General features: G+C 36.5%; 3 protein-coding genes and 1 pseudogene across 3 annotated transcripts; 1 reads left to right on the forward strand and 3 right to left on the reverse strand.

Annotated features, from left to right (window-relative positions):
- The first annotated feature begins 244 nt into the window (after positions 1-244).
- LOC114725406 (benzyl alcohol O-benzoyltransferase-like) lies at positions 245-1,696 on the forward strand (annotated as a pseudogene).
- Positions 1,697-4,146: 2,450 nt separating this feature from the next.
- On the reverse strand, positions 4,147-7,540 carry LOC114725438 (putative receptor-like protein kinase At4g00960). The gene is made up of 7 exons (XM_028911953.1): positions 6,607-7,540; positions 6,212-6,331; positions 5,766-5,902; positions 5,442-5,652; positions 5,087-5,324; positions 4,798-4,948; positions 4,147-4,686 (listed from the first exon to the last, which is right to left on the reverse strand). Exons 1-7 carry the CDS (start codon positions 7,373-7,375, stop codon positions 4,342-4,344), a joined length of 1,971 nt encoding a protein of 656 aa, XP_028767786.1. The 5' UTR covers positions 7,376-7,540; the 3' UTR covers positions 4,147-4,341.
- Positions 7,541-8,692: 1,152 nt separating this feature from the next.
- On the reverse strand, positions 8,693-11,853 carry LOC114725411 (cysteine-rich receptor-like protein kinase 10). Its single transcript, XM_028911929.1, is given in 8 exon segments — positions 8,693-9,142; positions 9,265-9,415; positions 9,760-9,994; positions 10,142-10,352; positions 10,439-10,560; positions 10,666-10,803; positions 10,990-11,277; positions 11,280-11,853. Coding segments are annotated over 8 exon segments (2,025 nt in total). The 3' UTR covers positions 8,693-8,836.
- Positions 11,854-13,857: 2,004 nt separating this feature from the next.
- On the reverse strand, positions 13,858-22,845 carry LOC114725412 (cysteine-rich receptor-like protein kinase 25). Its single transcript, XM_028911930.1, has 14 exons — positions 22,044-22,845; positions 21,754-21,891; positions 21,522-21,643; positions 21,165-21,375; positions 20,771-21,011; positions 20,472-20,622; positions 19,771-20,105; positions 16,597-17,375; positions 15,861-15,998; positions 15,647-15,768; positions 15,361-15,571; positions 15,005-15,242; positions 14,482-14,632; positions 13,858-14,338 (listed from the first exon to the last, which is right to left on the reverse strand). The coding sequence occupies exons 1-14, from the start codon at positions 22,843-22,845 to the stop codon at positions 14,033-14,035; spliced, it is 3,945 nt and encodes a 1,314-aa protein (XP_028767763.1). The 3' UTR covers positions 13,858-14,032.
- Positions 22,846-25,778: the final 2,933 nt, after the last annotated feature.

Consider the following 25,778-nt stretch of genomic DNA (forward strand, 5'->3'; position numbering starts at 1 on the left):
ATCTCTAATTAATTACACTGAGAACTTCTAGGATAGTCATAAATGGCATTAATTGGCAAAAAAAGTTCATAAATGACATTAAATTCATTTCATGGCGTCAATAGCATTAATGAAATTTAACACAAGTTGCCCTTTCACCATTATAAATATACTATACCATCTCTAAACGTAAACCCCCGACTCAGAGTAACTAGTCTAACTCGGAGTAGTTTTCCTCTCTCTTTGCAACATTTCCCCCTTTAACATGGCTCAACCATCTCCCTCTGGTCAAATGTTCACTGTCATAAGGCATGAACCAGAATTGGTAGCTCCGGCTCGGCCCACCCCTCGTGAGTTGAAGCCACTCTCAGATATAGATGACCAACAGGGCCTCCGATTTCAAATTTCAGCAGTATTCTTTTATCCTCACAGGCCATCCATGGAAGGCAAAGACCCTGCTCAAATCATCAAGAAGGCACTATCTCAAACTCTTGTCTTTTATTACCCATTCGCAGGGCGGCTCAGGGAAGGTCCTGGCCATAAACTTATGGTAGATTGCAATGAAGAAGGCGTCATCTTCATTGAAGCTGATGCAGATCTCACTCTTGACCAGTTCGGGCACCCTCTTCAACCTCCATTCCCATGTTTTGAAGAGATCCTTTATAACGTTCCAGGCTCAGAAGGAATCACCAATTGTCCTCTCTTACTTATCCAGGTCTAACCACCACTTTGCAATATTTCATCCAGCAGCTTTTACTCATGTGGCATCTTTCTCTTAATACCTGTCAATTTCTTTTTTTGTTTTTTGTTTTTGTTTTTCGCAGGTTACACGCCTCAAGTGTGGTGGTTTCATATTAGCTTTTCGTCTAAACCACGCCATGAGTGATGCTCCTGGGTTTATGCAATTCACAAAGGCCATAGCAGAGATTGCTCAGGGTGCTTGTGAGCCTTCCATTACCCCCGTTTGGTGTAGAGAGCTGCTAACTGCGAGGGACCCACCTCGTGTTACATGCAATCATCTTGAGTACGAGGAGTAGCGCTTGATGATACCAAAATAGCAAAAGACATGTCCCACCACTCTTTCTTCTTTGGACCCGACAAGATAGAGGCCATCCATCAAATGTTTCGCCACGACGACCACCTTGGTCACCACACAACGTTCGAGGTACTCACAGCATTCCTCTGGCGTTGTCGAACCAAAGCACTGCAACTTGATGCGGACGAGGAAGTTCGTCTTGTATGTCCATGTAACGCTCGTAGTAAGTCTATGTCTTCATTGGTGCCACTGGGCTATTACGGCAATGCTGTTATGTACCCCACTGTAGCCACCACTGCCAAGAAGCTCTGTGAAAACTCATTTGGGTATGCATTAGAGTTGGTGAAGAAGGCAAAAGGTAAGGCAACGGTGGAATATATACAGTCTGCAGCAGATCTTATGGTGATTAGAGGGCGACCACGCTTCAGTCTAACGAGGTCATGGATGGTGTCGAATTTAACACGGGTCGAGTATAGAGATGCAGACTTTGGTTGGGGCAAGCCCGTATATGCCGGACCTGCAATGGCTGGTTTTGGACCTTTTCCTGAAATAAGTTTTCTGATTGCTTCTAAGAACGCAGAAGGAGAGGAAGGTATTGTAGTGCCAATTTACTTGCCGCCCAAATCTATGAAGATGTTCGTTGAAGAGTTAGATAACATGGTTAGCAAGAACAATAATTGAAATCTATGGACTATGGCCAGAGTCAGATCAGAGTGGGGTGAGTAGTGTGCAAGGTTGTTTCTTTTCTTTGGTGGTTATTATGCTTGCTTTTAAATTTTCAAGTTGTTGCTCTGGTTTATATATAAGCACCACCTGGATCATCCTCAAGACTTGGTTGATCAGGACTGTAGTAAAAGTGAATTTGTGGCATTGTAAGAGAAAAGTGAGTTTGTGGTCCAAGAGGTTGTCTTTGTTTAAGAATAGTTTGTGTAATAGCGTAAGCTACTCGGCATTAGTTGTTTTTTATTTTCTCGACGATGTAGGCCACGGGATGTCGTCTCGAGTAGTAAGTAGTAATAGCCTATAGCTGGCAAAACAAAAAAGTAGTACAGCCTAAAAGCTAATATTTTTTTATTTTAATAAAATATGTCGGGTTTAGGTAAAAAAAAATCTCAGGGATGACTTATAAATAAAACTAAAAATAAATTTTATTACTTTTTAAGGAAAAATAAATGGGGGTTATCATATTTTGTTTGAGAAAAATTAATCTAACAGTCCTCATAGTTTTATTAAATTTTGAATCAGGTCCTTATATTTTTATTTCTTCTTATTGAACTTTCTAGTTTGCTGAGTTACATAAATCAATCCTTCCGTTATACTTTTCCTGCTCTTTGTTAAGCATTAATGATAGAAGATGACCTAGAGTTGAAGAGGGTGCACATGGACAAATAACATTTGCTTTCTCTTTCTCCCCCCTCGTTGCTCTCTCTCATCTTTCGGGGCTCCTTTGTTAACGAGTTCTACTTCTCTCCGGTCTCCGCCAGTCCGCACCACGTCCTCCATCTACTCCTCTTATCTCTCCAATATTTATTCCTCATGTGTGCAGTAAGCCTTGTATTTGGGTAAGCTTTGTGTGCGCCTCTCTTGCTGGAAAATAAAGGGCTGAGTACCCAGTGAAAAACAGAGCAGCCATTGGTAAGCTTTTTTTTTTTTTTTTTTGGGCTTATTGCAATCATTACACGTCGTATAAGAAATAGACTTTTTTCTCATATTTTAAAGTGGTGTCTTTGAGATTGAAATACCAATTCATTGTATTAATTTGCTTGATTGCCTTGCCCACATACTCTGTTATTGTGAAACCATCCTATTGTGTATTATTGCGAAATTCACTCATGTTTTCCAATTTTCTAAGCACTCTGTCGGTAACTACTGCAAGTCAAGGGTGGACCAAGATACTATGAATTAGATGGAAGAGAACAAGAAGCAAATCGTATTTTTCATAGAGAGCAAAGCAGGGGACTAAGAGGTGGGAGGAGCAAGCGGTGTGATGGAGATCGAAGAGGACGAGTGGTATGGGAAATAGAACTAGTTGAAGCAGCAGCTGTGAAAGATGAGAGAGAGCTACGGGTGAGAGAGAGAGAAAGCATGTATTATCTGTGAATTTCTAGCCTCTTCATGCCACATCATCTTGTGTCATCATACTTACGGCGTGTGGGAAAATTATTAACGGAAGGATTGATTTCTTTAATTCAATAAATTATAAGGATCCACAAAAAAAAGTATAGGGACCTGATTCAAAATTTAATAAAACTACAAGATTGCCAAATTAATTTTTCCTTTTGTTTAATCATATGCATGTGTGAATTAATCCATAAACACTTTTTTGCAAGACCATCCACTTGGAACGAAGTAATTACTCACTCCCAGGATGTGTAACAGTAAGGTGTCCATCTCTCTGTTTTTTTTTTTTTTTTTTTTCCCGTTTGGTAATTATCAAGTCCTGATAATGGTAGCTAGCAAATCCATGGCCAGAGTCGGAGAGGGGTTGTGTAGCGTGCAAGGTTCTTTTTTTTTTTTTTGGCCCATTACTATGCTTGCTTTTAAATTTTCAAGTTATTGTTACTCTGGGTTTGAAGGAGCATCGGATCATCCTCAAGACTCGTTTGATCAGAATTGTCATAAAAGTGAGTTTGTGGCTGCTTCTTGTTGTTGTTGTGGCCCAAGAGAGTGTGTCTCCATTTAAGAATAGTTAATTGTTTTTTTAATTTTCTCGACAATGTAGGCCCTGGGATGTCCCTCTCGAGTAGTAAACTGATAGCTTCAATGAAAATCTGAAACATCCATTTCCGCAGCAAAAGGGGGGAAAAAAAAAAAACACTTCTTAGTTATAGTTCAAAAGTCGTGTTCTCTTGTTAAAAGACCATCTCTCAAGGACACACTGTCATCAACAAGCATCAACAAAGACATCACTCCTGGGAAGTCCTTCACTTCTCACATCAATTTAGGCATTTAATTGCTCCATCATTCATTGCATAGCACCTACTATCACAAATCATGCAATCCAATTTATTTCTAAGAATGAGATGAAGAGAGATTGAATCAATGTAAAATTGGCAGAAATCTTGTACTCAAACAAGAAAAGAAAGATAACCCCTATTATCAAGCCTGTGTAAAATAAAGGGGAAAAAAACTATGTATACACAAAACTATATTGCGAGCTGAACATTCTTCATTTACAAATGAACTGAATTAGAACAAATAAAAATAGAATCTTAATGTTCAGGATCACATATACATACATAAAACTACATAACTTTCTTTTCTTCGAAACTGCAACATTCGCTTGTCCTTTGCAACAGAGTGTAGACAGTAATTCCATAATCCTTCTAACGAGGAAATGGCTGAGAGATCGATGCTTCATTCAATGATGCTTGAACAGATTGGTTTTTGAGTTCATTTGATGTTATTGCCCCTGAATTATACTCTCTGGACCTGCTGTAGGAAAAATTTCTACTATTCATGTAGGAAGCAGGTTGAGAAGGCAAAGGAAAGGTAGCAGAGTAGCTGTTAAGCATGACTTCAACTGAAGCCATGGTTGGTCTGTCAGCTACATCATCTTGAACACAGAGCAATCCTATGTGGATGCATCTCATTATTTCATCTCTTGAACCTCCCATAATTGCGGGGTCCACAATACTTGTGGCTGTTCCTTCCCTCCACTTTCTCCATGCCTGTAAATTAAAAGATATCACAATAGAAATTTCAGCTTTTTACTTCTACAAAAATTTCTAGCCATATGCTTCCAAAGAAAAGGAAGATAAATAATGCAAAGCTACACTTACAAAGCTGACTAGATTCTCTGCATTCTCGCCTTCAAAAACCTCACTATTTTTACGGCCAGTTACAATCTCTAGAACTAGAACACCAAAGCTAAAAACATCCGTTTTTACTGAGAATTGTCCATGCAGTACATATTCAGGGGCCATATATCCACTGCACATATTTAAGGTGTCATGCAATAATTAGTATGGAAAAGTTCAATTAGATATAAATGTAAAAAACTTTTCTCTAATTGTCTTGGCACTAAAGTTTTTGGATAACTTTTTGGTCTAAAAATATTGGCATACTTACAATGTTCCTACAACTTTACTTGTATTGTCTTGAGTTTGGTCCCTTCCAACTAATCTTGCCATACCAAAATCTGATATTTTTGCATTCATCTCTGCATCTAAAAGAACGTTACTTGCTTTGAGATCACGATGAATAACTCGCAAGCGAGAATCTTCATGAAGGTAAAGAAGTCCTCTAGCAATGCCTCCTACAATTTTGTATCTTGTTTCCCAAGATAACTGTGCACGCTTGATTGGATCTGCATATCAAGCAAACATATAATCTTTTGAGCTGTTTGGAATATGTGTAAACCTATATAGGCTCAGCAGACGTGGTGTATTAGACACAGTCCAATCGAGAACAAGTGTTGACTTACCAAATATGAAGCAATCAAGACTTTTATGGGGAATAAACTCATAGACTAGTAGTCTTTCTTGCCTTTCTAAACAAAAACCAAGTAGTCTAACTAGATTTCGATGCTGAAGCTTGGCTACTAACAGCACTTCATTCTTAAATTCTTTATCCCCCTGGGAAGAATTCCCAGACAACCTTTTCACGGCAATTTCTTGTCCACCAATAAGCTTACCCTGAAAATAGTTAGAGATTGATGTTTATGATTCATGACCAACTATCGTGGTGTCTAACCATTTTGGCCAGAGCAAGACATGGCATATTTTCGACGTAGCATTGTTATCATTACCTTGTAAACAGGTCCAAATCCGCCTTGTCCTAGCTTATTTTCTTCAGAAAAGTTATTTGTGGCAGCTATGATGGCATCATAGTTCAAGTGCAATGTCTCAGATGACCTCATTTCACCGTCAGCTTCAAATTCATCATCTGAAAATGACTTTAAAGTGAGCTACTCAACTTTGTGGAAAAAGCACATTGTTGCGGAAACTTTAAGATTTATGCTAATGATTATGTCTGTGTTTTTACTTATTACTGATTGTAATGGAATCAAACATACTTTAACAATTGGGGAAAAAAAGTATTTTATTATTCCTTTTAAATCATTGGTAAGTAAAACTTTAGGAAATTACTTTACGCCCTCATCCATGGCATTTTGTGACCTTTCTACCGTTTCATTTTCACAACGTAACAAAGGATGCTTAACTCAGCAAATCTCAGGAGACTATCTTGACTTACTTTTGATATGTTTCCGCGGTTTCCTCATTCGTAAACAGATGCAGACAAGGACGAGCAAGACAATAACGGAAGCAATTGGCACAACTATGGCAATTATAGTTCGTGATGTGTTGCTCTTTCCTGCAAAAAAATACGATAATTAAGATGTTCAGAGAATTGAGGATAATAAGACAAGGAAACCAATATGAGCACAGCAAACAGAGGAAAGGCCACCATTAACAAGATACTACGTATCCGGCATCTAAATTTTCAGCAGACTGCTCATCATTCCTCCCATCAGATGAAAAACCCCAACAAGAAAAAGGTCGTCAAAATTATATATGATGGAGCCCTATTAGATGCTATTAGCTTGATGCTTTTTGTGTAAAAAATTCTAAGCATAAAATGAGAGGTACCTTCTGATGGTGGTGTTGAATCACTGGTAGCGTTGAAGAAGCGGTAGTCTTCATATCTAAAATTACAGCTTGGTCTTAAAATTCTACCTCCAATCTTGCCACCAGAACATTGTGGGAGTCCTGAGATTGCCTCGACCAAGCAGTCACTGCACTGATCTGAAGATAGATCAGGTGTACACTGCACGAGACCATACAGAGTCTGAAAGTCTGGGCCTTCAGCGTTTGCTGCAGCAAACTTACGAAGAGAGCTCCCTGATGAAGCCGTCCTACTTAAACCATCCAGCAAATTCCTTAGCGCTTTGTTGAACTGATCCACACCTGTTGCATTCTTAATGTTCCACATGCAAAAGGAAGGCAAATTTTCCACGGTGTTAAAAATTGAACGGTTTGAATAGCGTAACATGCAATTGTCATAGAAACCAATCGCCTCCATCTGATTTGGACAGAGCCGGGTGAGGAGGGTTCTAGAATCATTGAGGCAACTGCGGCATATATCTAAGGCAACATCTCCTCTGCACAACCCTATTGCATTAACCTTGTCGGAGTTTTGGCCATAAGAGAAGTTGTAGAAGCCATAGTCAATTTCTGTGTTGGAAGCAATATTGGACAAAAGAGTATTGAGGTTGGTCTGGTAGGCACTATTAGCAGTGTAGTTGCCATTACCCTCGTTACAGTAATGATACAGGAACTCAGGCTGGGCAGTGACTTGAGATATGAGTATGGGAAGGATACAGAGAAAGGAAAGCATTCTAAGAGAAACCAAAGCCATTTCTATGGTTGTGATCTGGAGGAATGGCTTGTAAGTGGTAAAATATGGAACATTAGGTGGGAAACTAATGATCAGGCCTGAGGGATGGCTGATTGAATAGTATGTAGTCCGATTTTGTTAAATACCTTCCTTGAAACATTCAAAACCGTGGCTTCGGCATAAACATAAACACTTAATGTACAAATCGAAGAAGAAAATTAACTTTATGGTTTTGGACTTTCTTCTCTAAAGCTCAACCGGCCAATTTAATCCAAGTTCTAAGCATAGGTTTGACTGAGCACCTGCGTGTTGGCATCAATAAAACCACATCTGATTAAAAAAACACGCTGACACCTTGGATGGTTGACCAATACAGCTCGGGACACCGATATCTGACATTACGGTTTGAAGCTGATAGTGACTAATGTAGCTGCTGAAACCCGAAACAGCGTTTCTTTGGTCAAATCCGACATATTCAAATAGTTAACCGCAAAGCTGGACTTTTTCTCAGCAAATTTGGTAGGGGAAAATTGCATATTCATTGTTATTTTTGTTTTAGTGAAGTGTAATAAAAGAAAACGATTGAGACCGAAGTGGTAGCCGACGAAATTTGAGAAGCAGCACGCAATAAAAGTCAAGGCTTTATTTTAATGTTATCTTGAGAATCTGGCCTTCGGGGAGAATGGAGCGATCGTTTTCTTCCGGGCCCCTGGTTTCAGCTGGGCAGGTCAGCGACCCTTTTTTTTAATTAAAAAAAAACTAAAAGGGGAATAAATTGACAAAAAAAGAAATTATAAGCGGCACATAATTACACAACTCGTGACTTCCAGGACAGCGTGGCTACAAGGCTTTTGATAAGGTCAGCGGCTTTAAATTGTCAGTAATTTTTTTTCTTTTTCTTTTCGCTTAAAAGTCAGTATTCAGCGGCCTTTTTTTATTGATAGGCCTTCAATTTTCTTGAAGCTGATCACTTTACTTGCACAAATCGGCTTTTGAATTAGTATTCTATTGAGCATTGAGCAACAAAATTGAATCGTTCGTACATTAAAACCACTGAACTTTTATGTAGCCGTATTTTTATTCTCTCCAGAACCAGCAAGTATTTGATATTCCATTTTATTATCAAAATTTAAGGATTCAAAGTCAGTAAACAAAAATTTCAAAACTTTGTTTTTGGGTCTATATATGATTGGTATATTGAATTGAGTTATTTCTAATATTGTCATAAATTATTAAAATTATAGAGCTTTTAAGTCAAACACATAATATTTAAAACTATTTACTTATTCATTATTCAATCAATTTTGCAAAGAATCATTTCTCCATGCCTGAATCAACCAACTAATAATATTTGATTAATTCACAATAATTCCAATGAACTCAATGACAGAGAGACCTGTTCTGTACAAAAACTTGCTGAGAGAATCATCCAACACGGATAAATAAACAAAGCATATTGGTAGAAATCGACCTAGAGTCATATCACCGAGGGAAAGAATTAGTGATGGACAAATCATTTACGGAGTATAAACATGCAGAGCCTGAACTGGATTCCCCTGCCATTCCATTGTTCATAAAAAATGCTGGTTGTCGAGGGAGAGGCAGATCGGCTGAAGGACTACTAAAATATGAAACAACGTTTGCCATTGTGGGTCTATCATTTGGATTTTCTTGGACGCATAACAAACCAATCTGAATGCACTTCATGACTTCGTTATGTGGGCAAGCTTCTTTTAGAATTGGGTCCAGGATTTCTAATGGTGTTTGATCCCTCCACTGTCTCCAAGCCTGCAACATGTTTGTTGAATCAGATCTTTCAGTCTTACTTTTGTTTTTTTTCTTTATCATCTCAATATACAATGAAAATGATGAAACTTGCATCAACAGAAATATCAGAAATCAGTACTTACATGACTGATAAGGTCATCAACATTATGTGAGTCAAGCGATCGTGCATTTCTTTTTGCACTAATTACCTCCAAACTTATGACCCCAAAACTAAAAACGTCAGACTTTTCAGAAAATTGTCCATGCATTGCATATTCTGGAGACATATAACCACTGCAAAAGAGAATATTATTAGTAAAAGCAAAATTAAAGTCTCATTTTTATCAATGAATAGGCTTTAGTAAGCATAATCTATTTATGATACTTCTCAAACAAATTGTACCACTCATGAACAGTCTAACTCATTCTTCAAGCTTTATACAACACAAATCACAGTAGTTTTTTCTCTTTTATTTCTAAAATTGCGCCAAGAGGGTCTTGGGGCTTTGCTTAAAACAAGTGGAATCACTTTTAAAAAAATTATGTTCCTAAAATGCCCTTATTTCTAGCACATTTAGATCACACACAATAAGATTAAAAAGAATATAAGGAGATAGAAAAGCTTCGGAGTCACTCACTATGTTCCAACTATTCTTCTTGTTTTCACTTGACCATGATCTATAGCAACTATCCTTGCCATACCAAAATCTGAGATTTTTGGATCCATGTTATCATCCAACAACACATTACTAGTTTTGAGATCGGTGTGTATAACTTTGAGTCTTGAGTGCTCATGTAAGTAAAGAATTCCTCGAGCAATTCCTTCCATGATTCTGTAACGCTGAACCCAACTCAGTGGTTGTCTTTGAGAATCTGTAAACCGTAAGTCATTCAAGTAATCAGAAGAGAGGTGCGTATTTTTCCTTCAATAAGTTGAATCAGATTAATAAATGCTTCCTTTTCTTTTTTGGTGAGAAATAAATGCTTCCTTTGACAAATGAATGAAAAGAAGTTCCATACCGAATAAAAAATAATCAAGGCTTTTGTTGGGCACATATTCATAAACAAGCATTTTTTCTTCTGCTTCCAAGCAAAATCCTAATAAAACCACTAGATTCCTGTGCTGAAGCTTGGCTATGAGCAAAATCTCATTCTTGAATTCTATTGAACCTTGTCCTGAACTTTTAGAGAGCTTTTTAACAGCTATTTCTTGTCCGTCTCGAAGAACACCCTGAAATTATGGCTCCTCTCTGTGAAGTTTATTATAAGAAAAAAGAGTATAGATAATTAGATATGTTTTTTCCGACATTGCTTTACCTTCTAAACTTCTCCAAATCCTCCTTGGCCAATCCTGTTCTGGTGTGAAAACTTGTCTGTCGCTACTTCAAGCGTAGCCAAACTAAATTGCAATGACTCCAAAGCGCCGGTTTCTTTCCCAACTGGACCGACATAAAATTCACAAGTAACAATGTTTAGTCGTTCATTCTTTTCATTAATTTGAAGAGCGTGAGATTTTGTTTGTCCCCCCCCCCCCCCCAACTCACAATGTTCGCTTAGAGTCGTTTTGTAACTCTTCCTTGATCTGCCCAGCAGGAAATAGCAGCCTAAACACGAGAGAATTATAAAAACAAGAGGAAGGATAACAATCATGGCGATAGTTCCTGATCCATATTTCTTCTTTCCTGCATAAATAATTTCCAAGAAAAATATTCAAGCTTTTGTAATTTAAGAAGTTAAAAAGAAGAAAGCAGTCATAACTATAAAAAATCCTTGTTTTGACCATAACAGGTACAGAAATAAAACGGTCTTGTTTGTTTGCACATATTTTGCTAAAATTTAAAGAATTAGTTATGAAGAAGGTAAATTACCCGGTGACGAAGTGGTTGAATTGTAAAATTGGGACAGCTCGTATCTCACATTACAGGTTGCAAGCAGAACTCTCGCGCCTTGTCTTCCCCCACAGCACGACGGAAGAACGCCGACAGCATTCTGCAAACACGTCTCACATTGTGGGGAGCTCAGTTCCCCCGAGCATTGCGCAAGCCCATACACCGTCATCGACCTCGTAACCCTCACTTCCCCAGTCCCGAATTTCTTCGCCGTCTCCGAATTAGCAGCTTGTGTCCCCAAATCATTCAACAATCTGAACAACGACTGTTGAATTGGCTAATGTCAGTGTTAGATACGGTTTTACCGTCCGTCAAATTCGTTCCAGGAACAACGCTTCCAGACTTGAAGTACGAGCGGGTGAAACGCAGCGTGCAGATGTCGTACCAGAGGACAGCCTCTGTTTGGTTAGGGCATCGGGAAATGATGTCATTGGCGGCGGCGGCAACGCAGTCCTGACAAGTGGCGATGGCGATATCTCCGCGGCAGAGGTAGTAACCGTTGACGGCGAAGGGGGTGCCGGCGCCCATGGCAGTGTCGTAGGAGCCAGAGGAGTCTTGGGAGGCGTTGGAGGAGAGAGAAGAGAGGAGTACATTAATATTACGTTGAAATGTGGAGTTGGGTTGATACGTGACCGTGTTGTTGCAGTAATGGCCATTGTAAACGGGAGTTGCGCGAGCTGGGGTTGCCAAGAATGTTGCGAAAAGAAACGTCGTAAGGGAAAGAAGAGAGTTTGTGATTTTGTGAACAGAAGCATGGTGGGAATATAATAATGGAGTCTCTGTTTTTCTTAATGTTTGTTGAAAAATGAAGATTGAAGGGAAGAAGGAAAGTGGCCAGGCCATGCACAGAGATTATGAATGGGAACGAAGGATCAAGTTTTGACAAGTCCGAACTCTGAAGAGGGAAGACGCCGTAGAAATGGCGATTTTGACAACTGACGAGTCGGGTGGAGTCTCCCTTGGCGGGCCTCTTCAACACCTCGCGCCGATCTGACATTTATTCATAGCACGACCGGTAAGATACCAAGACATTCATGTAGTCTTCCGGTTCTAATTATAAGAACCAATTAACTTATTTGAAGAGATTAAAAAAGTAAGTTAAATTGGTTATTTATAATAAATAAGTATTTTCATTCCTAAAATATCCTTGCTAATTAAGTATATTGGCTAAAACTATTATTATTAGAAAGATTATCTTGGAAAAAAATGCATAAATATAAGAGACAAAATGGATTAGGTCTTATAATTAGGACCAAATAAAAAATCAAATTGGGTCTTATAATAAGGACCAGAGGAGTATTAGATTTTTCAATCAAATTTAAGCATTGTTATGAGGGATAAATGAAAAACTTTTTATACTTTATAAACTATATATAATTTGATTACTTGCAAGAGATTTTTATATACATAAAGCCATAAGAAATGCGAACTTTGAAATTAATTGATGGACATACATGCATCGTGTGTGATATAAATAATTAAGTAATATTACTAAGCAGTGAAATTTGGTAAAAATTTTATGCTTTATATTAATACTAATATTGATTGATATTTTTTTTTTGACCAGGCTAATATTGATTGATATATACTAATGATATTAAAATAATATCATAAATATGCCACTCAGTTTTAAAATTATACCATGAGTGACAAGAAAAATGCAAATAGAATTATAAATAGGAACCAATTTTGATTATTAAAAAATTATCTTAAATCTTGAAATTAGTTTGGTCCTTTTCTTAAAAACAAAGAAAGAAAGATGTAATGACAAAACTGATGACATCGAAGAGGAAGATCTGCACAAGTTTTCCAAAACGGAAAATAGTCATGTGAAGGGAAATTACGTGTTGATACCAAATTTAGTACTAAATTGTAGCGGTGAGGCTAAAGACAAATATCTACACAAGATTTTTTTTTTTTACAAAGAAGAAATATATCCGTACAAGAGCTCTGGATTTTTAAATATTTACGGAGATGAACTTATGAAATTATAATGTTGCAGCACCTGTAAATTTTTGAACAGGTTATACAGATATTTATTTTTCGCCCCACCCGTCACCCCTGTAAATATAAGTTATTAGTTGGATGGAAAGAAAAATGATGAAGGGTTGTGGCATGTTCATCCTATAAAATTTTCACCGACTGTAATTGGTATTTTAAACTTTTGGTTGGCATATTGTTCCTTAAAAATTTAAAAAATTAGTCAAACATTGTCCTATAGGAATGTTTAACCAACGTTAATTGTTAGTTGAATAATTTTGAGAATTAAAGGACCATTTTCCCCAGAAGTCCGTGACAGTGAGAAATTATTATTTTAAAATTTTGGTGTGTATAAAAAATCTTAAGATTTTAATTGAGGTATTATTTTTGAATTATCGATATTCAAATCACAGTAAGAATTCAACAACTCGTTATAACTCATAATCACAGGACGATATTGTAAGTGATAAAGTGACTTACTGCCACGATCTATTGAAATTTAGCCCAATTCATCTTAATTCATCTCTCTCCCACCTTGGACTGGTCTATACTGTCCACAAGCAAGTTCGTGCAAGTCGATACTTGCTCATGGTTAAAGCCTGGGCAAGCCTAGACCTGCTCTTGGATATGTCTGAAGTCTGAACTTGCTGATGGACAAACTAAAGGCAAATACAAATACTGCCCAAAGAAAAGTTCGGGGACCACTCCATGCAAAGTCGATTATGCACCCGTGCAAAGTCTCTAGTTAGAATTCAAAAATACGAACTAGTTTTAAACATTGAAAAGAAATTGTCAGATTTTCTTTACTAGTTTGCGTCAATTAAAAATTTAGAACGCCAATCACTTACTAGGGGGAAAAAAACCAAATTTCGGGAGCAAAAATGCTCTGACCCTGATCAAAATTGCTCAATTAACCATCAATATTAATGAACAAAGTCAGTCCCGGAGCGATTTCTCTATACAAATTAGCTCAGCGATTGATTTTCCCTCTACATCCAATAATGATAAGCAAATCATAATGTTCATAAAAATCGACCTAGTGTCACCGAGGGAAAGAATTACTGATAGACAAATCATTTACCGAGTATAAAGATCTAGAACCTGAACTGGATTCCCCTGCCATTACATTGTTCATCAAAAATGCTGGCTGTCGAGGTAGAGGTAATTCGGCTGAAGGACTATTAAAATATGAAACAACGTTTGCCATTGTGGGTCGATCATTTGGTTTTTCTTGTACGCATAACAAACCAATCTGAATGCACTTCATGACTTCGCTCTGCGGGCAAGCTTCTTTTAGATCTGGGTCCAGTATTTCTAACGGTGTTTGATCCCTCCATTGTCTCCAAGCCTGCAACATTTTAGTTGAATCAGATACTTCAGTCTTGTACTTTTTTCTGTTTCCTCATCATCTCAATACCCCATCAAAACAGTGACACTTGCATCCACAAAAAGAAACATAATCATCCTAGAAAATTAGAAATCTGCACTTACATGACTAATAAGGTCATCAACACTACGTGAGTCTAGTGATCGGGCATTTCTTTTTGCACTGATCACCTCCAATGTTATGACCCCATAACCGAATACATCAGACTTTTCAGAAAATTGTCCATACATTGCATATTCTGGAGACATGTAACCACTATCAAAAAAAGAAAAAATGTTATCAGCGGAAGCAAAATAAAAGGGTCTCACATTCGACAATGCTTAGGCTTCAGTAAGCATAGTCTTAATATGGTTAAGAGTATCTTGGGGTTTTGCTCAAACTAGGGGGCTTGAAGTTAAATTGACGGACAGAGAAGATATTCCTCGTCTAAATTGAGCCAAGTCCCTTGCATGTATAAAGTTTACTTTAAAAACTTCTAACAAGCCCAAAGAGATAATTGAAAAATTAGGATTAGTTATATATTTTTACAAAACTGCTATTACTAAAACAGTCTTTTACTTCTAACATATTTACATCACATATAATAAAAATTATGATGGAGGATATTTAAGTTTTGGAACCACTTACTATGTTCCAACTATTCTTCTTGTTTTCCCTTGATCATCATCTATAGCAATTATTCTTGCCAAACCAAAGTCTGAAATCTTTGGATTCATATTATCATCCAATAACACATTACTAGGTTTAAGGTCACGGTGTATAACTTTAAGTCTTGAGTACTCATGTAAATAAAGAATTCCTCGCGCAATTCCTTCCAGGATTCTATAACGCTGAACCCAGTTCAGTAGTTTTCTCCTTTGAGAATCTGTACATGACACGTCGTTCAGGTAGTAAGAAAGCAGCTGCATAATATTCCTTCAATAACTTGAATCAGATTAATCAAATGCCTCCTTGAACAAATAAATAAATAAAAAGTTCCATACCAAATAAAAAGTAATCAAGGCTTCTGTTGGGCACATATTCATAGATAAGCATCTTCTCTTCTGCTTCCCAGCAAAATCCTAACAAAGCCACTAGATTCCTGTGTTGAAGCTTGGCTATGAGTAAAATCTCATTTGTGAATTCTATCGAACCTTGTCCTGAGCTTGTAGAAAGTTTTTTAACTGCTATTTCTCGTCCGTCTTGAAGACGACCCTAATATTATGTCTCTTCTTAGTAAAGTTTAGCATAAAAAACAAGTATAGATATACTTTTACTACATTTATTTACCTTGTAAACTTCTCCAAATCCACCCTTGCCTATCTTATTCTGCTGTGAAAACTTGTTTGTTGCTGCTTCAACTGTAGCCAAACTAAATTGCAATGACTCCAAAGACTCGCTTTCATTTCCAACTGGGCCAACATAAAATTTCACGAGTAACAATGTTTAATTATCCATTCTTTTTATTAATTTGAAGAGCATGAGATTTTATTAAATTACTCACAGTGTTCTCTGAGAATAGTCCTATGACTCTTCCTTGATCTTCTCAGCAGGAAATAGCAGCCTAAACATAAGAGGATTACAAAAACAACAACAAGGATAACAATCATTGCAATTGTTCCTGATCCATATTTCTTCTTTCCTGCATAAATAATTGCCGGGAAAAAAATTCAACCTTCTGTAATTCAAGAACTAAGAAAGAAGAGCGTAATCATCACAAATACATAAAAAATTACTTTTAAGTGGGCGATTGTCCCAGGCAGAGGTATATGAAAAGAGATTATCATGAGGAGAATATAGCAAAGCTGTTTACTGAACACTCAATCAATGATTATGCACCCACTCATCCTCATATATATACCATTTGCAAATCGCTGAACCGTAAAATTTCTGAAATGCCAAAAATTAAGTACTCTATGCCTGACCTGTATCACATGAAAATTCACTCCATTAAGACCACTTAGTCTTATGTTTATCCATAAACTCTCAAGAGAATTTATTTGGTTCAATCATCTGCAAGTTTTCTTCATTTGAAAACGCAATTAATTTGAACAAATAATCTTAATTGATCCGGGAAGGACTTGAATAATCAAATCAATAACACATAATATATAAAATTCACCAGATACATTTAGCTGGAAATCATTGTTCTCACGAAACACAGAAATCAAACAGTCTTACTTGTTTGCGCTCACGTTTGCTTATATTCATAGAAATTAACTCTGAAGAAGTTATGTTACCAGGTGACGAAGTGGTTGAATTGTAAAACCGGAACAACTCGTATCTGACATTACAGGGCGAAAGCAGAACTCTCGCGCCTTGCTTTCCCTCACAGCATGCCGGAAGAACTCCGATGGCGTTCTGCAAACAGGTTTCACATTGTTCGGATGTCATTTCCTTCGAGCATTGCGCAAGCCCATACACAGTCATCGCGCTCGTAACTCTCACTTCCCCTGTTGCGAACTTCTTATCCGTCTCCGAATTCGCAGCTCGCGTGTCCAAATCATCCAACAATCTGAACAACGACTGGTTGAATAGGTTAATATCGGTGCTAGATACGCTCTCCTCATCCGTCAAATTCATTCCGGGAAAGACGCTCTCAAACCGGAAGAACATGTTGGTGAAACGCAGCGTGCAGACGTCGTACCAGATAACGGCCTCGGTTTGGTTAGGGCATCGGGAAATAACATCTTTGGCGGCGGCGTTGACGCAATCGTGACAGGTGGGCATGGTGATATCGCCGCGGCAAAGGAAGAAGCCGTTGACGGCGTAGGGCGTGCCGAAGCCCATGACGGTATTGTAGGAACCAGAGGAATCTAGGGAGGCGTTGGAGGTGAGAGAAGAGAGTAGTACATTAATATTACGCTGAAATGTGGAGTTGCGTGGGTACGTGGTCGTGTCGTTGCAGTAATGGCCATTGTAAACGGGAGCTGCGAGAGCTCGCGTTGCCAAGAAGGACGTGAAAAGAAGAAGAGGATAAATTTTGAAGAGAAACATAGTCTGAGAACGAAAATGGTAACAACGGAATCAGTAGTTTTCTCAGCGATGGTTGAAAAATGGCCATGGAAATGGATTATGAATGAGAGTGAAGGATCAAGCTTTGACAATACTGTAAGCGGGAAGACACCAAAGTGGCGGCCAGAGCTGGTGCCTTTGACGAATGGCAAGTGGGAGTCCCGCTTGGCGGGCTTGATATGATAATATTATGGGAAAATTCAATAACGTCCGACCAAGGCAATTAAATATAAAAAGTAACTAAGTCTTAAAAAATTTTATTATAAAAAATTTTGGTTATTTAATTAATTATCATATTATTTTTTTAAGTATATATTGATAGCTGAAAGAGTAGTTGATAACTATCATGTGGTAGGTATTAACAATATATTTTTTTTTTTTATAAAGAGGGAAAATAAAACTATTCATCTAAAATAAAACTATTCAATCTAGCAGTAAAATCAAAAGCATCTGTTGAACTTAAAAGGTGGAGTCCAGCCAAGGGATAGAGCTCTCTTAGCAAGGTTGTCAGCTTCAGTGTTGTTCTCCTCCTTGAATGACCGACTTCCACAAGCCATTCTCTCTAAAGCAAGTTCTGACAATTCTGAATCAATTCCCAGTTCTCATGAAGTTCTGGTGCACCATTATTTATCAACCTGACTACTTCTAAAGAATCATTAAGTAACAAAACTTTTCTGTGACCCCTCCCATGCACACTTGGGCCCAATAAGGCAAGCCCACAACTTCGCAACCAAAGGGTCGTCGTCTATCATACTGAACATAAAAGCTTCTTGAATTTGATGATCCGTGTTATGGATAGTCCCTCCACAACCTGCCTTCCCAGTCCTCTGCGAGAAGGCTCCATCCACTTGGACAGTAATGGTATCATTGTCTATCCTTTCGGTATTTCTTTCCTCATGAACAACGGCACCACTAATATTGACCTTTCGTAGTTGAACTTTGGCCCTATTGAAGCTTGACACGACTGCTCGAGCTTTGCCAATAAGTTCGTGAGTATGGGTCAAATTGTTTTCAAACACTCTCTCATTTTTCGTTTCCAAAGGAGTCAGCAAATACCACAAAGACCTCCCTCAGGGGCCATGACCATCCCCATTCTTAACAATATATTTTTCTAGTGCACCATAAAAAATATAATGCATGAGTAGTTAATATCTATCGTAATAATAATTAATTATTCTACCTTAAGTTGTTAATAACTACACTTTCAGTTATCAATATATATTTAAAAAAAAACAATTTGATAATTAAATAAAATAAATTTCTTGCAATGAGATCCATTGAAACTTCAGATTAATTTAATAATTTTAAGAAATTTTTCATATTTAATTATCTTAGGTGAGGTTTTATTGCAATTTTTCTTAATATTTTTTAAATTAGATTTCTCCGTTAAAATTAGACACGTAATATGTGATTACGTGCATTTATTGTCCTTCTAACCAGGTCTTATGCATTTGGGCCACGCTCGGGCCACTGGGTCAGAAAAGTTTATTGAAGTCATAGGCCTGATAATTTTTTGGCCCAATAAAATGTGCCTGACTTGACTCAATAAAATTATATTGACCAACCATCTCAATATTCTGTCTGTTATCTATAGGGACTAGTCTAATAAAAATGATTAGTCTTATATTTATTATCCAACAGTATTTCAAATACGATTGTCTCTAATAAGAGAATGCCTATGCTTTTAGTAAACCAAAAAAAATTCTGTTCTCTACTTTTATTATCTTTTACGTGTGGAAAACGCTTGATGGATGCACAGACATTTGTAATGCGTTTATAACGAAAATATTGGTAACTTATATAGAAAATGAGCAGTTAGAAAACTTCAAAACAACGATGGCAAAAAAAAAAAAAAAAGCTTAAAAACAACCTAAGCATACCTAGAACACTCAATTGCCACAAAATATACTAACATTTTACTTCACATCAAACATGCTTTACCGTTCTATATTAAATATAAGATGATAAAGTCCTCCATCAAATAATTTGATAATTATAATAATTACATATCAAAATAGATCAATCATTTATTATTGAGAGCAAACGTTGCAACTCGTCTAATAATAACTTGATCACAAGTTGACATATAATATAGTACAGAATAATGAACTCAAATAAAAAATCAAAACTGTTGAGTGCAAGTTAGACCAACTCCCGTTTTGTCCTCGGAGTATGATTATGATAATAAGTGCAGTTAACTGGTTTTATAAAAAGTAGTAATTAATTACCATTGCTCAAGTCATGTACACATTTGCAGCCACTATATATAGAATAATATCTGGACGACAAGAAAACAGAAGGCATATATTCTTTTCTTGTTTTTTTCCCCAAAAATTTTCCTGAGGAATGATCGATTTGACGCGATTATATGATGTTGAAAGCTTCCAACTCACATAAACTATCGAGGGAAGAAAGTAGTCTTGGACATGTCATTGATGGAAGAAGGTGTGGAATCAATGGAGGATTGTCCTGAACTGCAATCTCCATCTACCATGTTGGTTGATTTCCCAGCACTGTACCTGAAGAGCGCAGGTTCTCTTGGAAATGGCAGATCAATTAATTGGGTATTGAGGAATGAAACAACTGTGGCCATTGTGGGTCTATCATCTGGGTCTTCTTGTACACACAATAACCCAATTTGAATGCACTTTATGACCTCAGTGTGAGAGTATGATTCTTTAAGGTTTGCGTCCAGAACTTCCAGTGGGGTGTGATTCCTCCATTGTCTCCATGCCTGAAACAATGTCCCAGATAAGGTAAGATTTACGTTTGTTCATTGTGATATTTTTCGCTTTTCCTTTTATATATAGTTTAAATGGCGAGAAAATCTAGTGCTTCACTTATTTTGATGCCTTTGTGCTTAGCCCTTGCACTTTCTTTCCAGGTGCAAGGAATACACACACATATATATATTATACAACACTAAATAAGGAGTTATGCATTGCACAGAATTTCAGATTAAAGCAGATTTATGACTCGTTATTAATAAGGTCGTTTGTCATGAAACTTATGTGCTATGGGTATATAGAGATCTACATGGATAATTTATCTAACAAATATATCAAAATTTATTTAGCAAATGCGAGAGTTTAACACTCACCTGACTTAAAAGATCTTCAAGAATCTTTGACTTGGGGGATCGAGCATTTCTTTTTGCACTAATTATTTCTAGAATTATAACTCCAAAACTATATACATCTGATTTTTCTGAAAATTGTCCATGCATTGCATATTCAGGAGACATGTAACCACTGCATAAAGAAAAACAAAATCAAACTATATCAAAAGTAAGATAGAAGAAATAATTATATTTATGAGAAATAATTATTGAAGTTTAGGTAACTTTAAACGCATTTTCTCTGGAAATCATGAAAGAGGATAAACGTAGAGTACACTCACTATGTTCCAACAATTCTACTAGTACTTCCTTGATTTTGATCTATAGCAACTATTCTTGCTAAGCCAAAATCTGATATTTTTGGATTCATGTTATCATCTAATAACACATTACTAGGCTTGAGATCACGGTGTATAACTTTGAGTCGTGAATGCTCATGTAGATATAGAATTCCTCTTGCAATGCCTCCGATGATGTTGTATCGCTCAGACCAATTCAATATCCTTCTCTTTGGATTAGAATCTAAAAATTTACCAAATAGTCATTGTTATGGTTTAGAAAATGCATGAGTGCTATGTAAATCATAAGTTAAAATCAAATTAAGTAAATATGTACTACTTTTCCAAATAGAAATGCTAAGCTTCAAATGAAGGTAACACAGAAGTTGGTCATTACCAAATAAAAAGAAATCAAGACTTTTGTTAGGCACATATTCATAGATCAGCATTTTCTCCTCTTCTTGCAAGCAAAATCCAAATAAGGCAACCAGATTTCTATGTTGAAGCTTGGCAATAAGTGAAATCTCATTTTTAAATTCCACCACACCCTGCTTAGATTTACTTGAAAGTTTCTTAACTGCTATTTCTCGTTTATCTGGAAGCGCACCCTGAAAACATAAATGTCAACAATTAGAACTTAACATATGCATATATATTTGCCTCCCCAAAAAACCAAAAAAAAGGCATATAGCTAGATAGCTAGAAAATAAAAGATATACATTTCCTTTTACTATTGTTAAATTCATTGGATCACCTTGTAGACTTCCCCAAATCCACCTTTGCCTATTTTGTTAAGCTGTGAAAAATTGCTTGTCGCAGCTTCAATTGTAGCAAAAGAGAATTGCAACGACTCTGGAGCGGTAATTTCTTCTCCATCTATTATATATAGACAATATATATACGTTAAGTTCAGCACAAATCTTTTAACCAAAGAAGAATGGCTGTTTAAATTAATGAACTTTCATTTGGAAGCATTAATTACTTACGATTTTCATTAAGTACTGCAGTCTTATGCTTCTTCCGTATTTTCAGAAGGAAAGCCCCTCCCAAACACAACATCATAACAGCAACTGAAACTGGAACGACAATTAGAAGAATTCTTCGCGTTTCATTTTTGTCCTCCCCTGCGTAAATAATTTCTGGAAAGACTTAGTTTCCATCTAAAGCATCAGCAAGATGAAACCAACCAGCAAGATTAACCATACAAGCATTAATAGATTGCTAGTAAACCCATGGTCGATTTCTATCACAGTTTTGACTAGATACATTTAATTACCTGGAGCAGGAGACAATGTTACTGCAGGTCCAGGTGATACAGCCGTTACATTGTAAAACGGATATAGTTCATATCTGATGTAGCACGAAGCAAGAAGAACCCTCGCCCCTTGTTTTCCCTCACAGCAATTACCGAAAATTCCAATGGCATTTCGCAGACATGTTTCACACTGATCACTGGTCAAGTCGTCCGTGCACTGCTCTAAAGCATACAGCGTCGTCACCGGCGAGCTCGATAATATCGCTTGGCCGACGGCAAACTTCTTCACTGTCGGTGGTCTCGCAGCCTTCGTTGTCAATTCAGTCAATAAGTTGAATAACGAGACATTGAACTGTTCCAAGTCCCTGCCGGAGAATATCTTGCCGTCGTCGAGGTTTACTCCGGGTGTGACGCTGTCGTACCGGAAATACTTGCCGGTGTAACGCAGCATGCACTGGTCGTACCAGATTATGGCCTCGGTTCGGTTAGGGCAACGGGTAGTTAAGTCCTTAGCAGCGGCGGTGACGCAGTCTTCGCAGGCGGTAGGGGAGATCACGTCCCCGCGACAGAGGAAGAGGCCGTTGACGGCGTCGGTGGTTCCGAAGCCCATGATGGTCATGTAATAGCCGCCGAACTGGGAGGCGTTGGAGGTTAGGGAATAGAGGAGGACGTTGAGGTTTCGTTTGAATGTAGTGTTGGTGGGGAAGATGATGGCGTTTGAGCAGTAATGAGCTGTGTAATTAGAAGAAGCTTTGCTTGTGATGAAGAAGATGGTTAGGAACACCAAGAAGGAAGTGAATGCACAGAATTTGGAAGTCGCCATTTTTCTTTTGGTGTTGAGTTCTGATGTGTTGTTGCAGAACGAAATGTGACGATGATATTAGATTTTGTGCTATTTGATTATATGATGGAAGCAACTGTGGGATAATAATAATCAAAACATGGAACGAATATGAAAATTAAATGATGCTATGACTAACTGCAACGACAGCTGCTCTATATATACTTGAATATTTTAAAAATATATATCATCTTTGATTAATATTATTTTTAGTCATAAATGAGCCAGTTATTATCCAGTCTAACATAAAACTAAGTTTTTAATTTCACTATTTTAGGGAGAAAAGAAGAGGAAATGTGATCCCTCGATATTAATTAATAATTGGCCGGGTATTTAATTTGGAGGAGAAGTCAGTTGTGTTTGAATAAAATAATAAATTGAATGCTTCAAATGGGGCAGAATTTCTCTCTATCTCAAAGTCAATGAAAGATTGGGAAATCCATTTGTTGTTTTGTAAGCTTCCTAAGATATTATAATTGTTTGAACAGCTCGATTATCATTTTTTTTTCTGTAATCCTGTTACATATACAACAAACACATATTTATTAAGCATTAAGCAATCTATTGAATAATATTATTGCCGATTTTTTAAAATATAGTTATTCATTTGAATCAACCACGTAAAACTAACCATTACTTGTAATCAAAGGACTTATTCTAAATCTTTAACATATTGTCCGGTCAAATCCTTCACAGCTATCCATGACAACTATACTATTGAGGTTACAGATTGTAGTTTTTGAGGAAGGAAGCTTGGCCTAATACTACTTCGATTCCTATTATGAGTTACTTTTAAGGAAAAATTGATGGTTCTTATTATAATTCACCAAGTAGATGTCAATTATATTTTGTTAAGATTGTCCAGATTTAAAGTTTAATATGATTTTCTTTTTTTATTTCTTAGAATGTAATTCGTGGTTTTAAATTTTTGTAAATTTAATAACTTAATTGTCTCTTTTTTATTTGGTTCTGATATTGTGATTGGAGAAGACAGAGAGGAATTAATGTTGAGATTAATTAATTATTTGTAGGTAGGAGCTAAGTATTCTGGTTGCTTAGCCAGCAGCGAACGCCAGACAAAGTAATGGCAAGGTGAGAGTGGATTCTCACGGATGATTCATAAGCGTACGATCATGTAATTGAGCATTGGACGCATCGAATATGGTGAGGTTTTAAGATCTTCTGTTTTGTCCCCTTCTCGTTTAGACCCCAAAAACAAAATTTTGTTCTACTAATTTGTTTGTAATCCGTGACCATGATCAGAAAGGCTCTTTCTACCCTAAAGGAACTGATTACAACATGAGTTATTAGATAACGTCTCTAAATTCTTTTACTAACAAAATCCTCATGTAGTAGGATTTGCAATCACCTTATCAGAATTACAATAAGGGCCAAAATAAAAAAATTACAAAACAAGTTTCAGAAATTGTCATTCTTTACTTTATAATTTGTTGTTACGGGCTACTTAAATTATTATTGGGATTTTTTCATAATTATTTTTTTTTTGAAACTTGATTGTAATTCTCCCATTAAACAATGCAAAAGCTCGTACGTTTAAAATGGAGGAGATATTTTCATCATTACATGAAGAAAATTTTAATTCATCAAAGGTATTCAATTGATACTCTACTGAATTTGATGAATAATTACATATTCATTCGAAAATTTCAAATAACAGTTTTTAATGAGCTAAAATAAGACGCCAGTTAAATTAACTACATAATAATGTCACGGCTAAAAAATAATAAGAAAAACGATAAAATCAAGACTCTTTCCATTTATACATTGAGCCCAGACCCTAAAAATCTTGACTAAAATTTTTTTAAAAAAAAGGCACCCGTGATATAGTAGAAGCACAGAAATTAGTTGCCACGAACTTATTTTCTTAATATAAGATTTAGTTTTAACTGCAATCTACATATTACATTAATAAGTGTATGTAATATCTAATATGTTGTGTGTGGTATCCTATACGGTGTGCGACTGCCTCCTTTTCACAACCTCGCGCCTCCTTGGTGCATCTGATAAATAAGTAAATATTAACAATAACAATATAATATTATATATTTATATTAATTAAAATCTCAAAATCACAATTATTAAAGTGAATAAAATTTATTTATAAATCCCCATCGGCATTTTAGTCTGTCAGATCTGGAGCATAATTTCTCCGGATGCCACCAACAATGATTCGCAGAGGATGTTTGTGCCTATCTTATTAGCCTAATTTTATTGTTGGTGGCAAAGATTCTTTTAAGCCATTAAAAAACTTGAAAAACAACCTAATTAAGTACGTATATAAATACTCAATTTCCACAGAAGATACCAACACTTTACATCAAGCATGCATGCTTTACAAATCTATATTAGATATATGATGATAATAAAGTCCTCCTACATTTAATAATTTGAAAATCAATCACAATTATATATGTGTAGGGTGGTTCCATTTAAAATAGTTTTAAGTTGTATTGGTGTAAATAAGTCATAATTCCCTAATATATGATATTCTTTGCCAGGCGATTCGCGGGTGGAGACAGAAAATGAAGCAGGGGAAATATTACACACACACACACACACACGATTAAGTCACACGTTGCCACGTCAAACGATTAGAGTATTAAACACAAATTTAGATGTCATTTATTAATGCAAAACTCGAAAAACCTATATAACAGACATTCCTTTCGGATCTAATATCTTCCAATCACCATTTTCCATGTTGGTACATACTCTCAGATTTAACTGGAACACAATTTCTCCAGACTCTATCTATATCTCTATCTTAGCCCGCCTATTCAATGCTCATCTTATTGATGACCACTATAAACTTATCAGATTTAGACCATTTATATCTAATTTAAACGGTTTAGATTTAAAATATTTAATTATTTATTTTTAAATAAAAAATTATT

The sequence above is a fragment of the Neltuma alba genome, unplaced genomic scaffold, assembly GCF_004799145.2.
Source record: "Neltuma alba isolate B1F8T4 unplaced genomic scaffold, ASM479914v2 tig00012252_pilon, whole genome shotgun sequence".
Classification (NCBI taxonomy): domain Eukaryota; kingdom Viridiplantae; phylum Streptophyta; class Magnoliopsida; order Fabales; family Fabaceae; genus Neltuma; species Neltuma alba.